At 42.0% G+C, this 16,051-nt stretch overlaps 1 protein-coding gene across 4 annotated transcripts in view; it reads right to left on the bottom strand.

The window, feature by feature from the left end:
* LOC121543698 (synapsin-3-like) overlaps positions 1-16,051 on the bottom strand; it is a 169,504-nt gene that overhangs the window by 24,773 nt on the left and 128,680 nt on the right. For all 4 annotated transcript variants that reach the window (XM_041853834.2, XM_041853832.2, XM_041853831.2 and 1 more), the window contains 3 exons: positions 10,218-10,360; positions 9,288-9,362; positions 8,967-9,069 (listed from right to left, as the gene is read on the bottom strand). In XM_041853834.2, the coding sequence (XP_041709768.1) occupies positions 8,967-9,069; positions 9,288-9,362; positions 10,218-10,360 (321 nt within the window). The remainder of the gene's footprint in view (positions 1-8,966; positions 9,070-9,287; positions 9,363-10,217; positions 10,361-16,051) is intronic.

Genomic DNA, 16,051 nt, shown 5'->3' with positions numbered 1-16,051 from the left:
AGAGGCATTTTAAGGTAAACATAAATTTTTTACAAAATTAATTTTTTGGCAGAAATGCCTTCTGGAACATGTGAACTTTCATGTGCTTTAATAACAAACTTGTATGCCATCTTAAATAGGAATAAAATTGTTAAATTACGAACCTAGTTGGTTTAGCTTCGGAAAAAGACAGGAACCTACAGCTAGCCATGATTGGCTGAGATAATGGATAGGCTGGAAATGCCGAGAGATTAGTTCGGATTTGTCGGCCATGTATCACACTTCTGTCTATAACATGAGCTGCTCAGTGTATGTAGGTAATCCTTTCTAAAGCTGCTTTTTTTTCTCAAATATATCATGAAGAACTGCAAAAGTGTTACTCTCCACTTTCTGGAGGGCCGAGTTTTTAAATCAGTAGAATGCCCGGTGGAAGCAGAGTATGATAGCTAAGGAGATGGACAAAAATTATGCAGTTTGATTGCAAATATGCAGAGGGAGTCGAAAAGAGAACACACAGAAGGCTTTTGTATAGAACACCTGTCTCCGGATTACATCTTCAAACTAAGGGCAACCATGGCATCCGAGACAGAGAGGGAGAAGCGTTCATCCATGTAAGAGTCTAGCTAGCTACATTTTCAGATATTATACATTTCAAAAAAAAATTAAGTTGTTTTCATTGCAAGTTATAGCGTACTGTTAGCTAGCTAACGTAAGCTGGTTGGCTCGCTAGCTAACGTTACGTGTATGATCTGTGTAGTAATATTATTCATTTCGCAGAGCCATTTGCATTGCTAATTATAGCCAAATGTTAGCTAGCTAGCTAACATTGAACCTAGTTGGTTAGCTACCTGCAGATTCATGCACGGTATTAACGTTATGAGTTGGGAGTGTGGTTCATTGTTTAGCTAGCTAGCTACATGTCTAAACAAAAGACTCATATATCATTTCACTGTACCGTTTACACTTTCTGTATCCTGTGCATGTGACAAATACACTTTGATTTGATATAGTGTGTGTTTACCAGAGATGGTAATGCGAAGAACAACATGACCTGCACAAAAGTCAAATTAGGACATAACGTTAGGCTAACGAAACAGTGTCCAAGTTCTAAAATTCTCCCGTAGAATGCCCTGCTTTTATTTAGTCACAATCACAAACGTAAGTTATTTTCTATAATTAGCTCACCATTAACTTAAATAATGACTGTTGTGAGTTTATTTTCCTGTAATAATTAATATAAATGAGCTAAAGTTAAGACATTGTCAGCTATATGATATGGTCATTATTTGAACTAGCTAGCCAGCTAACAAGCTAGAAACAAACCAAAACATTGTTTAGAAAGTTGCTTTTAGTTGCCTGGTTTGCTAGATTGACATATACTAAATTCATTTTTAAACGGATGGGTTTATTGGCGTTAAAATACACCATTTACTCTATTTTGGACCACCAGAATGCTGATGTAATGCAGCCTGTCATTTTTGTGTTTATACTTTTTCATAACGACAATGACAAGTTTGATGTCAGACGACAATAGAATGTTCATGATGTCACTGCGACAACTATCTACAGACATGTCAATAGACGTAGTATAAACCAGCCTTTAGTGTTGAAATCTTTGTTTGTTTAGTATACTACCGTACTCACTCTGTTTAGCACATGGCCTCACATGTGAATCCTTAAAGAGATGGGTGGGGCTAAGGCTTAAGAGGGTGTGAATGATGCTGAATGGGTGTAAACAAAGAAGAGCTCTCCAGTATGTGTACCAAAACTTTCAAGAGCCATTTTCTCAAAAATGGGGTTATAAGTTTATCAACTTTCAAAGCAGAATTACTTCCCCATTGTTCCTCAACTGTAGTGTATGACAGACCATTTTCTACCTCTGAGTCTCCACTTTTATCCAATGTAAAAAAACATAATTTAAATGTTGCTACATAAGACCGAATCGAGCCAGTCGGTCACATTTATCAGTTAAATACAGTGCCTATAGAAAGTCTACAACCCTTTGAACTTTTTCCAATTTTGTTGCGTTACAAAGTGGAATTGAAATAGATTTTAATTGTAAATGTTGTAATGTAAAAGTGAAAATAAAATTTTACACATTTTTACAAATTAATAAAAATTCTATAACTAAAATAGTTGTTGCATAAGTATTTGTTTAGGCAAGCCTAAATTAGTGCAGAAGTAACATTTGGCATAACAAATCACATAAATTATATGGACTACTCCTTCCTCTGTCCTCCATACATACATCTGTAAGGTCCCTCATTCAAGTATTAATTTTAAGCACAGATTCAACTTCAAAGACCAGGGAGCTTTTCGAAAGCCTCTTAAAGAAGGGCAGTGATTGGTAACAATAACAAATCAGACATTGAATATATCTTTAAGCATACACAGACATCAAAGATGCAGTCATCCTTCTGAACTGAGCTGCAGGAAGGAAACTGCTTAGGGATGTCACCATGAGGCCATTGGTGATTTTAAAACGGCTACAGAGTTCAATGGCAGTGATGGGAGAAAACTGAGGATGGATCAACAACATTGTAGTGACTCCACAATAATGGCCTAAATTACAGAGTGAAAATAAGAATACAAATATACTGAATAGAAATATTGGAAAAATAATCCAAAACATGCATATGTATGCAGGTAACAGAAAATGGCTGCCTTGCTTCTAGCTCTTAGGAAACTTTGCAGTATTTAGTTTTTTTTATGTATTATTTCTTATGTTATTAGCCCCCAAAAAATGTTGTGTTATTACATACAGCCAGGAAGAACTTTTGGATATCAGAGTGGCGGTAACTCAACTGCACTAACAGCATTACGACCAGGAATACGACTTTCCCGAAGCGGATCCTTTGTTCGCACCCCCCAGGGCAATTGAACTGATTCCAGAGGCCGACCCAAAACAATGCCGGAGGAGAGGTACTCAGCGCGGTCTTCTAGTCCGACTCAGGAGGCGTGCACAACACCCACCGCTTCAGAGTATATTACTCGCTAATGTTCAGTCTCTGGATAATAAAGTTGACGAGCGCAGGGCGAGGGTTTCTTTCCAGAGAGTCATCAGGGATTGTAACATACTCTGTTTCAAGGAAACATGGCTCTCTCGGGATATACTGTCCGAGTCGGTCCAGCCAGTTGGGTTCTCAGTTCATCGCACAGACAGGAATAAATATCTCTCCGGGAAGCAGAAGGGCGGAGGTGTATGTTTTATGATTAACGACTCATGGTGTAATTGTGATAACATACAGGAACTCAAGTATTTTTGTTCACCCGACCTAGAATACCTCACAATCAAATGCAGACCGTATTATTTCCCAAGATAATTTTCTTCGGTTATAGTCATGGCCGTGTCTATCCCCCCTCAAGCCGATACCACGACGGCCCTCAAAGAACTTCACTGGACTTTATGCAAACTGGACACCACATACAGTTGAAGTCGGAAGTTTACATACACTTAGGTTGGAGTCATTAAAACTTGTTTTTCAACCACTCCACAAATTTCTTGTTAACAAACTATAGTTTTGGCAAGTCGGTTAGGACATCTACTTTGTGCATGACACAAGTAATTTTTCCAACAATTGTTTACAGACAGATTATTTCACTTATAATTCACTGTATCACAATACCAGTGGGTCTGAAGTTTACATACACTAAGTTGACTGTGCCTTTAAACATCTTGGAAAATTCCAGAAAATGATGTCTTGGCTTTAGAAGCTTCTGATAGGCTAATTGACATTATTTGAGTCAATTGGAGGTGTACCTGTGGATGTATTTCAAGGCCTACCAAACTCAGTGCCTCTTTGCTTGACATCATGGGAAAATGAAAATAAATCAGCCAAAACCTCAGAAAAAAAAATTGTAGACCTCCACAAGTCTGGTTCATCCTTGGGAGCAATTTCCAAACGCCTGAAGGTACCATGTTCATCTGTACAAACAATAGTACGCAAGTATAAACACCATGGGACCACACAGCCATCATACCGCTCAGGAAGGAGACGCGTTCTGTCTCCTAGAGATTAATGTACTTTGGTGTGAAAAGTGCAAATCAATCCCAGAACAACAGCAAAGGACCTTGTGAAGATGCTGGAGGAAACAGGTACAAAAGTATCTATATCCACAGTAAAACGAGTCCTATATCGAAATAACCTGAAAGGCCGCTCGGCAAGGAAGAAGCCACTACTCCAAAACCGCCATAAAAAAGCCAGACTATGGTTTGCAACTGCACATGGGGACAAAGATCGTGGTTTTTGGATAAATGTCCTCTGGTCTGATGAAACAAAAATAGAACTGTTTGGCCATTATGACCATCGTTATGTTTGGAGGAAAATGGGGGTTGCTTGCAAGCCGAAGAACACCATCCCAACTGTGAAGCACGGGGGTGGCAGCATCATGCTGTGGGGGTGCTTTGCTGCAGGAGGGACTGGTGCACTTCACAAAATAGATGGCATCATGAGGAAGGAAAATTATGTGGATATATTGAAGCAACATCTCAAGACATCAGTCAGGAAGTTAAAGCTTGGTCGCAAATGGGTCTTCCAAATGGACAATGACCCCAAGCATACTTGTGCGAGCAAGCGTGTGCGAGCAAGGAGGCCTACAAACCTGACTCAGTTACACCAGCTCTGTCAGGAGGAATGGGCCATAATTCACCCAACTTATTGTGGGAAGCTTGTGGAAGGCTACCCAGAACGTTTGACCCAAGTTAGACAATTTAAAGGCAATGCTACCAAATACTAATTGAGTGTATGTAAACTTCTGACCCACTGGGAATGTGATGAAAGAAATAAAAGCTGAAATAAATCACTCTCTATTATTATTCTGACATTTCACAATCTTAAAATAAAGTGGTGATCCTAACTGACCTAAGACAGGGAGTTTTTACTAGGATTAAATGTCAGGAATTGTGAAAAACTGAGTTTAAATGTATTTGGCTAAGGTGTATGTAAACTTCCGACTTAAACTGTATCCCGAGGCTGCATTTATTGTAGCTGGGGATTTTAACAAAGCAAATTTGAGGAAAAGGCTACCGAAGTTCTATCAACACATCGACTGTAGTACTCGCGCTGCTAAAACACTCGACCACTGCTACTCCAACTTCCGGGATGCATACAAGGCCCTCCCCACCCTCCTTTTGGCAAATCTGACCACGACTCCACTTTCCTTCTCCCTTCCTATAGGCAGAAACTCAAACAGGAAGTACCCATGCTAAGGACTATTCAACGCTGGTCTGACCAATCGGAATCCACGCTTCAAGATTGTTTTGATCACGCGGACTGGGATATGTTCCGGGTAGCTTCAGAGAATAATGTTGACGTATATACTGATACGGTGACTGAGTTTATCAGGAAGTGTATAGGAGATGTTGTACCCACTGTGACTATTAAAACCTACCCTAACCAGAAACCGTGGATAGATGGCAGCATTCGCGCAAAACTGAAAGCGCGAACCACCGCATTTAATCATGGCAAGGTGACTGGAAATATGGCAGAATAAAAAACGGTGTAATTATTCCCTCCGCAAGGCAATCAAACAGGCAAAACGTCAGTATAGGGACAATGTGGAGTCACAATTCAATGGCTCAGACACGAGACGTGGACACCGACGTCTTGCTTTCGGACAAGCTAAACACCTTCTTCGCCCGCTTTGAGGATAATGCAGTGCCACCGACGCGGCCCGCTACCAAGGACTGTGGGCTCTTCTCCGTGGCTGACGTGAGTGAGACATTTAAGCGTGTTAACCCTCGCAAGGCTGCCGGCTCAGATGGCATCCCTAGCCGCTTCCTCAGAGCATGTGCAGACCAGCTGGCTGGTGTGTTTACAGACATATTCAATCTCTCCCTATCCCAGCCTGCTGTCCCCACATGCTTCAAGATGGCCACCATTGTCCCTGTACCCAAAAAAGCAAAGGTAACTGAACTAAATGACTAATCGCCCCGTAGCACTCACTTCTGTCATCATGAAGTGCTTTGAGAGACTAGTCAAGGATCATATCACCTCTACCTTACCTGCCACCCTAGACCCACTTCAATTTGCTTACCGCCCCAATAGATCCACAGACGATGCAATCGCTATCACACTGCACACTGCACTATTCCATCTGGACAAGAGGAATACCTATGTAAGAATGCTGTTCATTGACTATAGCTCAGCATTCAACACCATAGTACCCTCCAAGCTCATCATTAAGCTTGAGGCCCTGGGTCAGAACCCTGTCATGTGCAACTGGGTCCTGGACTTCCTGACTGGCCGCCCCAGGTGGTGAAGGTAGGAAACAACACCTCCACTTCGCTGATCGACAAAGGTGCGCGCTCAGCCCCCTCCTGTACTCCCTGTTCACCCATGACAGCGTGGCCAAGCACGCCTCCAACTCAATCATCAAGTTTGCAGACGACAACAGTAGTAGGCTTGATTACCAACAATGACGAGACAGCCTACAGGGAGGAGGTGAGGGCTCTGGGAGTGTGGTGCCAGGAAAATAACCTCTCACTCAACGTCAACAAAACAAAGGAGATGATCGTGGACTTCAGGAAACAGCAAAGGGAGCACCCCCCTATCCACATCGACGGGACCGCAGTGCAGAAGGTGGAACGCTTCAAGTTCCTCAGCGTACACATCACTGACAAACTGAAATGGTCCACCCACACAGACAGTGTGGTGAAGAAGGGGCAACAGCGCCTCTTCAACCTCAGGAGGCTGAAGAAAGTTGGCTTGGCACCTAAAACCCTCAAACTTTTACAGATGCACAATTGAGAGCATCCTGTCGGGCTGTATCACCGCCTGCAACCGCAGGGCTCTCCAGAGGGTGGTGCGGTCTGCCCAATGCATCACCGGGGGCAAACTACCCGCCCTCCAGGACACCTACAGCACCCGATGTCACAGGAAGGCCAAAAAGATCATCAAGGACAACAACCACCCGAGCCACTGCCTGTTCACCCCGCTATCATCCAGAAGGCGAGGTCAGTACAGGTGCATCAAAGCTGGGACCGAGAGACTGAAAAACAGCTTCTATCTTAAGGCCATCAGAGTGTTAAATAGCATTCACTAGCACATTAGAGGCTGCTGCCTATATACATAGATTAGAAATCACTGGCCACTTTTAATGTTTTCATATCTTGCATTACTCATCTCATATGTATATACTATATTCTATACTATTCAACTGTATCTTAGTCTATGCCGATCTGACATTGCTCGTCTATATATTCATTTATATATTCTTAATTCCATTGCTTTAGTTAGAATGTGTTTATTGGGTATATGTTGTGAAATTGTTAGATTTACTTGTTAGATATACTGCACTGTCGGAGCTAGAAACACAAGCATTTCGCTACACCCGCAATAACATCTGCTAAACACGTGTATGTGACCAATACAATTTGATTTGATTTGATTTGAACAAGGCACTAAAGTAATACTGTAGAAAAACACGGCGAAGGAATACACTTTTTGGCCTAAATGCAAAGCCTTATGTTTGGGGCAAATCCAACACAACACATCACTGGGTAACTGGCTCCTTACTTTCATCATGATATGGGTGTGCTTGACATCGGCAAAGACTGGGGAGTATTTCAGGATGAAAATAAACGGGATGAAGCTAAGCACAGGCAAAATCCTAGAGGAAAACCTGCTTCAGTCTACTTTACACCAGACACTTGGAGAGGAATTCACCTTTCAGCTGGACAATAACCTACAACACAAAGCCAAATCTACACTGGAGTTGCTTACCAAGAAGACCGTTAAAGTTTGAGTGGTTTTGATTGTAATCTGCTTGAAAATCGATGGCAAGACTTGAAAATTGCTGACTAGCCATGATCCCCAAACACCTTGACAGAGCTTGAAGAATTTTGAAAAGAATAATGGGCGAATATTGCACAATACAGGTGTGCAAAGCTCTTATTATACTTACCCAAGAAGACTCACAGCTGTAATCGCTGGGAAAAGGTGTTTCTAACATGTTTTGTCTCAGGGGGTGAATACTTATCTAATCAAGATATATTAGTGATTTATTTTCCATTCATCTTAAAAGAGAACAAAAAATCTTCCACTTTGACATATTTTGTTTAGATCGTTGACGAAAAAAACAATTAAATTGCACTTTGTAACATAATAAAATGTGAAGAAATCCAAGGGTGGTGTAGACTTTCTATAGGCACTGTAGGTGTACCACAACTCATTCCAGTGATAAGATCTCTGTTTCTCACTATGTTGGTCTGTCTGTCTATTTGACCCTTGAGTTTCAAAGGTTTGAATACACATGGTCCTCCCCACAGAATTGAACACTATATTTCATATCTATGGTCCTCCCTATATCCTTTCCTCTGTTTTGCTATTTGAACCAACTGAGGAAAACTAATGAACATCAGAAAAGCTGTGTTCCTCAGGTATCTATGACTTCAGACAAACATACAAACAGACAGACAGCTAGACAGACAGACAGACGGACATACGGACAGCGTGGGCAGCCAGCTAGCCATGCCTTTGTTTGAATTCAGATCGTTGTGTTTCATTGCTCTGACTCAGACTGATCATGCCTGATCTATCCTGGCTAGGCCCTCTTCCTCCACCATCGCCCGCCAACTCTTGTCTGTCAATGCAATCTATTACTTCATGATGACTTTGAAAATGATATCGCCCACCAGAGAAATCTGATTTAATCAACATATTTCTGGAATTGACATGATCTTTCATCATCATCCATTGTTACTCACGCTCTGTTTAAAGAGTTTATTATAACTCATGCAATTCAACTGGGTTAGCATACACGTTGAACACCACATGTTGTCTGAACATTCTTCAGAATATTTGACAACTATAACATACCTCTAGCTGCATGTAGGTTGGCAAATATTTATTAGGCACACATACACTGATCATGATATGGGCTGTCTGTTTATTTGAGATATGTCTTGTGTTTTTTTTACCCTGAAGGAGAAGGCCTAGAGATACTGTTCCATTTGCTTATACAGTACTTGCTAAGAATGAACTGACCTCGATAATGTAGTCGTTACCATCTTTTCCGTGGACGGCTTTCACAGCACAGATATCAAGGCCCCCAAACATCTCGGCACAGGAGTCCACCCACAGACGATATCTGGAACACAGTGACATCCACAACTGATAAGTCATTGTCAATTACAAAACAGACTTTGCAGTGAAAAACAACTTTTGGTAACACTTTACTTAAAGCCTACAGGTATAATGCTATATAAAAAAACACAATAATAAATAAAAAAAATCTATAAGCTTTCATAATTTCTTATAATAAGGATTATATGTTATGTCTAACAAAGTGTCTATATGCCAGCTTACCTGTCTGTCATAGCGATCTGTTCCAACATTGCTGAGCCTGTGTTAGCCTTCCAGTTGCCTGAGATGGACGTCCTCCTAGAAAAGGTGAAATCAAATCAAAGAGAAAATCAAGGAAATGAATCAGGCATTCAGCTATTCTCTGGACCAGAATGGAAAGCAATGGTCAGCTAGCTTAGTCATTGTGTTTATTTTTGTAGTTCAACAGAAGACCCTGGGGGGAAATGTTATAGTTGAATTCTACATTGATGATGATTGCAATGTACGCCGAGGAAATAACTTGAGATAAGGAAGTAAATTCCACTCCTCTTAGTCAAGCAATAATTGTTTGGATTGAGAGACATGAAAGTAGAAAGGGCGTAGATTCACACTTTCATTGTTACTGTACATGGTGCTTTAAATTGTATTCAAGAGGGTGCTGTTGAGCATTTGAAATTGAAGTGGCTGGTTACTCAGAGAAGATAATATCAGTTCAAGCTGAGATTGAGCCTATAAGGCTGAAGTTGCCCAGTGGTCACAGTCACGTTGGCTGATGCTGTCACTTCCCTCTGGGAGAGAGAATGGAATGCCAGTGCAGGGTGCAACCCTGGTCGTTGTCCCAGGGTAGAGAAGGAAGTGCTGTGGTGTGGGTGAGCCCTGCACGGCTCCACTGACTGGGAAGAGTGTACCATGGGCCTCTTCCCACACTCACATTGGTATAAAAGCTGGACTATTCTAAGGTCTGTCTCTGTCTCTCTATCCATCTCTCTCTTTCTCTCAGTCTCTTTTTGTTTCCCTTCATCTGTCTCTGTTTCCATGTCTATCTCTCCCCCTCTCTGGTAAAGTCATTCACATGCAAGCCATATAGTTTCATTCTAGTCACATTCACTCCTGACATGTCCAAGACACAGACAAAACCCAGTGTACACTGCATAGAGACTACATCATACTTACATGTAGGCCTTGTAGTTGTTGCCGATTTTCTGGATCCTGATGTCGTACTTGGACAGGACGTAGGGCTCAGAGGTGGCATATGTTCTGGCCAACGCCACCACACTGGTAATATCCTGGAAGTCAAGTTCGTTCTCCACTTTGATCTGAAACAGGAAGATGCCACTAATTAGTTAATCGGCAGGAAGATATGCCTAATTGGTGCTTTGTGATGGTTAATTACCAAACATGCTATAAAAGTAATGAGACAGGAGCTGAAGTAGACTGTTAGAATCCCACAGGAATGTAAATCCAACAGACAGGATAATGAAAAGCTTACTCTCTGGAAAATGTTAGGATTTTAGGAGCTGCACGTTTCGCACACCCATGAGACCATCAGCTACACAGTGACTTCATATACAGACATTACAGTAATAATTGATTGCATTTACAGCGCATTCGGAAAGTATTCAAACCCCTTGACTTTTTCCACATTTTGTACGTTAGAGCCTTATTCTAAAATTGATTATTTAAAAAAAATCCTTCAATCTACACACAATACCCCATTATGACAAAGCAAAAACAGGTTTTTAAAATATCACATTTACATAAGTATTCAGACCCTTTACTCAGTACTTTGTTGAAGCACCTTTGGCAGCGATTACAGCCTTGAGTCTTCTTGGGTATGATGCTACAAGCATGGCACACCTATATTTGGGGAGTTTCTCCCATTCCTCTCTGCAGATCCTCTCAAGCTCTGTCAGGTTGGATGGGGAGCATTGCTGCACAGCTATTTTCAGGGTTCTCCAGAGATGTTTGATTGGGTTCAAGTCCGGGCTCTGGTTGGGCCACTCAAGGACATTCAGAGACTTGTCCCGAAACCACTCCTGCGTTGTCTTGGCTGTGCTTAGGTTCACTGTCCTGTTGGAAGGTGAACCTCTCTGTACCTTGCTCCGTTCATCTTTGCCTCGATCCTGACTAGTCTCCCTGTCCATGCTGCTGAAAAACATCCCCACAGCATGATGCTGCCACCACCAAGCTTCACCTTACGGATGGTGCCAGGTTTCCTTCAGACGTGACGCTTGGCATTCAGGCCAAAGAGTTCAATTTTGGTTTCATCAGACCAGAGAATCTTGTTTCTCATGGTCTGAGAGTCTTTAGGTGCCTTTTGGTAAACTCCAAGCGGGCTGTCATGTGCCTTTTACTGAGGAGTGGCTTCCGTCTGACCACTCTACCATAAAGGCCTAATAGGTAGAGTGCTGCAGAGATGGATGTCCTTCTGGAAGGTTCTCCCATCTCCACAGAGGAACTCTGGAGCTCTGTCAGCTTGACCATCGGGTTCTTGGTCACCTCCCTGACCAAGGCCCTTCTCCCCCGATTGCTCAGTTTGGCCTGGCGGCCAGCCCTAGGAAGAGTTTGGGTGGTTCCAAACTTCTTCCATTTAAGAATGATGGAGGCCACTTTGTTGTTGGGGACCTTCAATGCTGCAGACATTTTTTGGTACCCTTCCCCAGATCTGTGCCTCGACACAATCCTGTCTCGGAGCTCCACGGATAATTCCTTCGACCTCATGGCTTGGTTTTTGCTCTGACATGCACTGTCAACTGTGGGACCTTATATAGACAGGTGTGTGCCTTTACAAATCATGTCCAGTCAACTGAATTTACCACAGGTGGACTCCAATCAAGTTGTAGAAACATCTCAAGGATGATCAATAGAAACAGGATGCACCTGAGCTCAAATTCGAGTCTCATAGCAAATGGTCTGAATACTTATGTAAATAAGGTATTTCAGTTTTTTATCGTTCATAAATTTGCAAAAATTTCTAAAAACCTGTTTTCGCTTTGTCATTATGGGGTATTGTGCATAGATTGAGGACTTTTTTATTTAATCCATTTTAGAATAAGGCTGTAACGTAACAAAATGTAAAAGTCAAGGGGTCTGAATACTTTCTGAATGCACTGTATACAGCGCGTTTCCACTTACAGTAGGTGCTCAAAAGCACTTTACATAGTAAGGGAGTAAACTCTCCTCTTCCACCACTAATATGCTAGACAACATTTTGATGGAAATAACAAACAGTAGCTAAATTCAAATCGATCCACAATTTATCCAAAGAGAACAAACTGTAAAATTCTGTAGATTCCTTTTTCATACAGTACAGTAAATGCTAATCTACAGTATATTTTGTCTTTATAATGTAAACAGGATTAAATATAATAACTGACAGGCACACTAAACCTAAGACACCCAATTACCAACCAGATCTGTCTGTATTGATAGCTGTTGAAAGAGGGAAACTCTCTTAGACCATGGGAAAAGGGGTAAAGGAGTAGAAGACAGATATAAATCAACAGCCTGTAATGTATAGCTATCTGAATATATATCATCCATATGATGTATGATGATAGCAGCCAGAGTCCTGGACATTCGCTTCATATTCCCTCCATTGACTCTCATTATCATCCCTCTGGTTGTTATCGTTGGCACTATGATTCATTCACCATGCGGTGGGAGTCGGTGGGAACAGTGAGGGGCTGTCGTGGACAGGGACGGACTGGACTGATGCTCTCACTTTCCCACCCACACTCCTCTCGCCTTTCAGCTCATCTCTTCTCTCCAGTGGCCCAATTCACAAGTGAGATGGAGCGGTCTACTATGGTAAAGTTATAGGGGAGGGCTTGAGTTGGCCCACTTTTTGGATCAGGCATTTCTTTCTCTGTCATAACTACTCTAAGATTCTTACTTAGCATCTTGAGTATGTTTGACATAGAGGTGGAGGTAGCTAGACAAGGGGGAAATGGTTTTCCTCTGTTCATACAGTGGGGGAAAAAAGTATTTAGTCAGCCACCAATTGTGCAAGTTCTCCCACTTAAAAAGATGAGAGAGGCCTGTAATTTTCATCATAGGTACACGTCAACTATGACTGACAAATTGGGGAAAGAAAATCCAGAAAATCACATTGTAGGATTTTTTATGAATTTATTTGCAAATTATGGTGGAAAATAAGTATTTGGTCACCTACAAACAAGCAAGATTTCTGGCTCTCACAGACCTGTAACTTCTTCTTTAAGAGGCTCCTCTGTCCTCCACTCGTTACCTGTATTAATGGCACCTGTTTGAACTTGTTATCAGTATAAAAGACACCTGTCCACAACCTCAAACAGTCACACTCCAAACTCCACTATGGCCAAGACCAAAGAGCTGTCAAAGGACACCAGAAACAAAATTGTAGACCTGCACCAGGCTGGGAAGACTGAATCTGCAATAGGTAAGCAGCTTGGTTTGAAGAAATCAACTGTGGGAGCAATTATTAGGAAATGGAAGACATACAAGACCACTGATAATCTCCCTCGATCTGGTGCTCCACGCAAGATCTCACCCCGTGGGGTCAAAATGATCACAAGAACGGTGAGCAAAAATCCCAGAACCACACGGGGGGACCTAGTGAATGACCTACAGAGAGCTGGGACCAAAGTAACAAAGCCTACCATCAGTAACACACTACGCCGCCAGGGACTCAAATCCTGCAGTGCCAGATGTGTCCCCCTGCTTAAGCCAGTACATGTCCAGGCCCGTCTGAAGTTTGCTAGAGTGCATTTGGATGATCCAGAAGAGGATTGGGAGAATGTCATATGGTCAGATGTAACCAAAATATAACTTTTTGGTAAAAACTCAACTCGTCGTGTTTGGAGGACAAAGAATGCTGAGTTGCATCCAAAGAACACCATACCTACTGTGAAGCATGGGGGTGGAAACATCATGCTTTGGGGCTGTTTTTCTGCAAAGGGACCAGGACAACTGATCCGTGTAAAGGAAAGAATGAATGGGGCCATGTATCGTGAGATTTTGAGTGAAAACCTCCTTCCATCAGCATGACACTGATCCCAAACACACCGCCCGGGCAACGAAGGAGTGGCTTCGTAAGAAGCATTTCAAGGTCCTGGAGTGGCCTAGCCAGTCTCCAGATCTCAACCCCATAGAAAATCTTTGGAGGGAGTTGAAAGTCTGTGTTGCCCAGTGACAGCCCCAAAACATCACTGCTCTAGAGGAGATCTGCATGGAGGAATGGGCCAAAATACCAGTAACAGTGTGTGAAAACCTTGTGAAGACTTACAGAAAACGTTTGACCTGTGTCATTGCCAACAAAGGGTATATAACAAAGTATTGAGAAACTTTAGTTATTGACCAAATACTTATTTTCCACCATAATTTGCTAATAAATTCATTAAAAATCCTACAATGTGATTTTCTGGATTTTTTTTTCTAATTTTGTCTGTCATAGTTGACGTGTACCTATGATGAAAAGTACAGGCCTCTCTCATCTTTTTAAGTGGGAGAACTTGCACAATTGGTGGCTGACTAAATACTTTTTCCCCCACTGTATGAGGAAAGTATTTGTGTACTTGGCTACTCACTGTTGTAACCCAATACATCTGGAGAGCCAGAGAAAAAGGAGCCAAACCATGGTGTAAATACGAGAAGCCATGCCGAGAATAAGGTGAACCATTGAGTAAATAAAGTAAACCATAATATTGGAAGCAGAAACCATAAGGTAATTAAGAGGGTATGTACTGGCAGTTAGATCAAGAGGTGCATGAGGTGGAAAGCAATGTGATTCTGGACACTGCCCAGTTTCAATGGTTGAGAAATATTATCCAGTGTCTACTAAGTCTGTCTACCCTTTAGTGAGCCATTCTCAACTCCCCCAACCAGAATTAACAACTCCATGTGATGGACAGGCTGTATAGGTCTCTTTCTGAGATCTGATTTTGTTAAAAAAACAACAACAAAATGGATTGACTTTTTTTTACGGTACACACCTTGTCATCCTAAAAGATTTTGCCGTAACATTGCATTTAGGCTACAGATAATAAAGAACTGTTGAAGTGAAAACACTCTGCACTTTATTACATGTAATCTAATAAGGGCATTAGGTTAAGCAAACGTAGTATTAAAACAACTGAAAATCGTAACACTGGCCATAGTCCTAGTCCCAATTCCACAACTCCAGATACATGAATTTTAAGAGTCTCTCAGCTCAACTTAAAAGCCATGTGAAGCACTTGAATGGCCTGGCCTACATCCAGACCCTCTTCTCTCCCCCAGTTCTCAGTCCACTGTGAGGTCAGGGGGGTTAAGTGAGGTCCTGGTCTACAATGGGCCTATGCTAAGTGATCCAGAGGGCATGTGGGAACTCTATAGCACTCCAGGTTCCTGTAAAGGAGGAAACCCAACCCAGCCCTTCAGATGAAAAGGGGGGATAAACTTATAGGAAGTACTTCCCCCTGTGTACTGTGTGAACGCACAGACTCAGCCAGGGAGGTCCTGTATTATATGTGAAGAGGGATCCATTTGGGGCTAGTAATCACTCGCTTTGGTTGGCTGTTCACTGAACTGCATGCTGTTGAAAGTGTGTGTGTGTGTGTGTTTTTTGCTTCCCTGTGTGTTTGCGTGCACCCTGTGGTGGTGCCACTTGCAAATGACCCACTTAGCTAGTTGTTATGCTGCCTGCCCGGTGCCTGGGTGCACCGAGGCGAACAGTCACATGCTTGTTTTAATCCTTGTTGTTATTTACAATGGTCTTATGAGAAAAATTGTATTGGGGTTATGAGGCATGAGACGGCTTCTCTCCAGCGTTTAGAATTTTGTATTTAATAGAGGATGGAATTTTATCAAACATGGACTGTAGAACAAAATGGTGAAACAAAGAAGAGGAAAAAGATAAGGAAAAATTGGATAATAATATAATAATAATAATATGCCATTTAGCAGAACCCACTACCCTGGCGTTACAAGCGCCATGCTCTACCAATTGAGCTACAGAGGACCACAGAGGATATATGCATGTTCAAGCT

The sequence above is a fragment of the Coregonus clupeaformis genome, chromosome 28 (assembly GCF_020615455.1).
Source record: "Coregonus clupeaformis isolate EN_2021a chromosome 28, ASM2061545v1, whole genome shotgun sequence".
NCBI classification, from domain to species: domain Eukaryota; kingdom Metazoa; phylum Chordata; class Actinopteri; order Salmoniformes; family Salmonidae; genus Coregonus; species Coregonus clupeaformis.
Note: the sequence above shows the minus strand (reverse complement) of the source record. Positions and strands in the feature narration are given on the sequence as shown.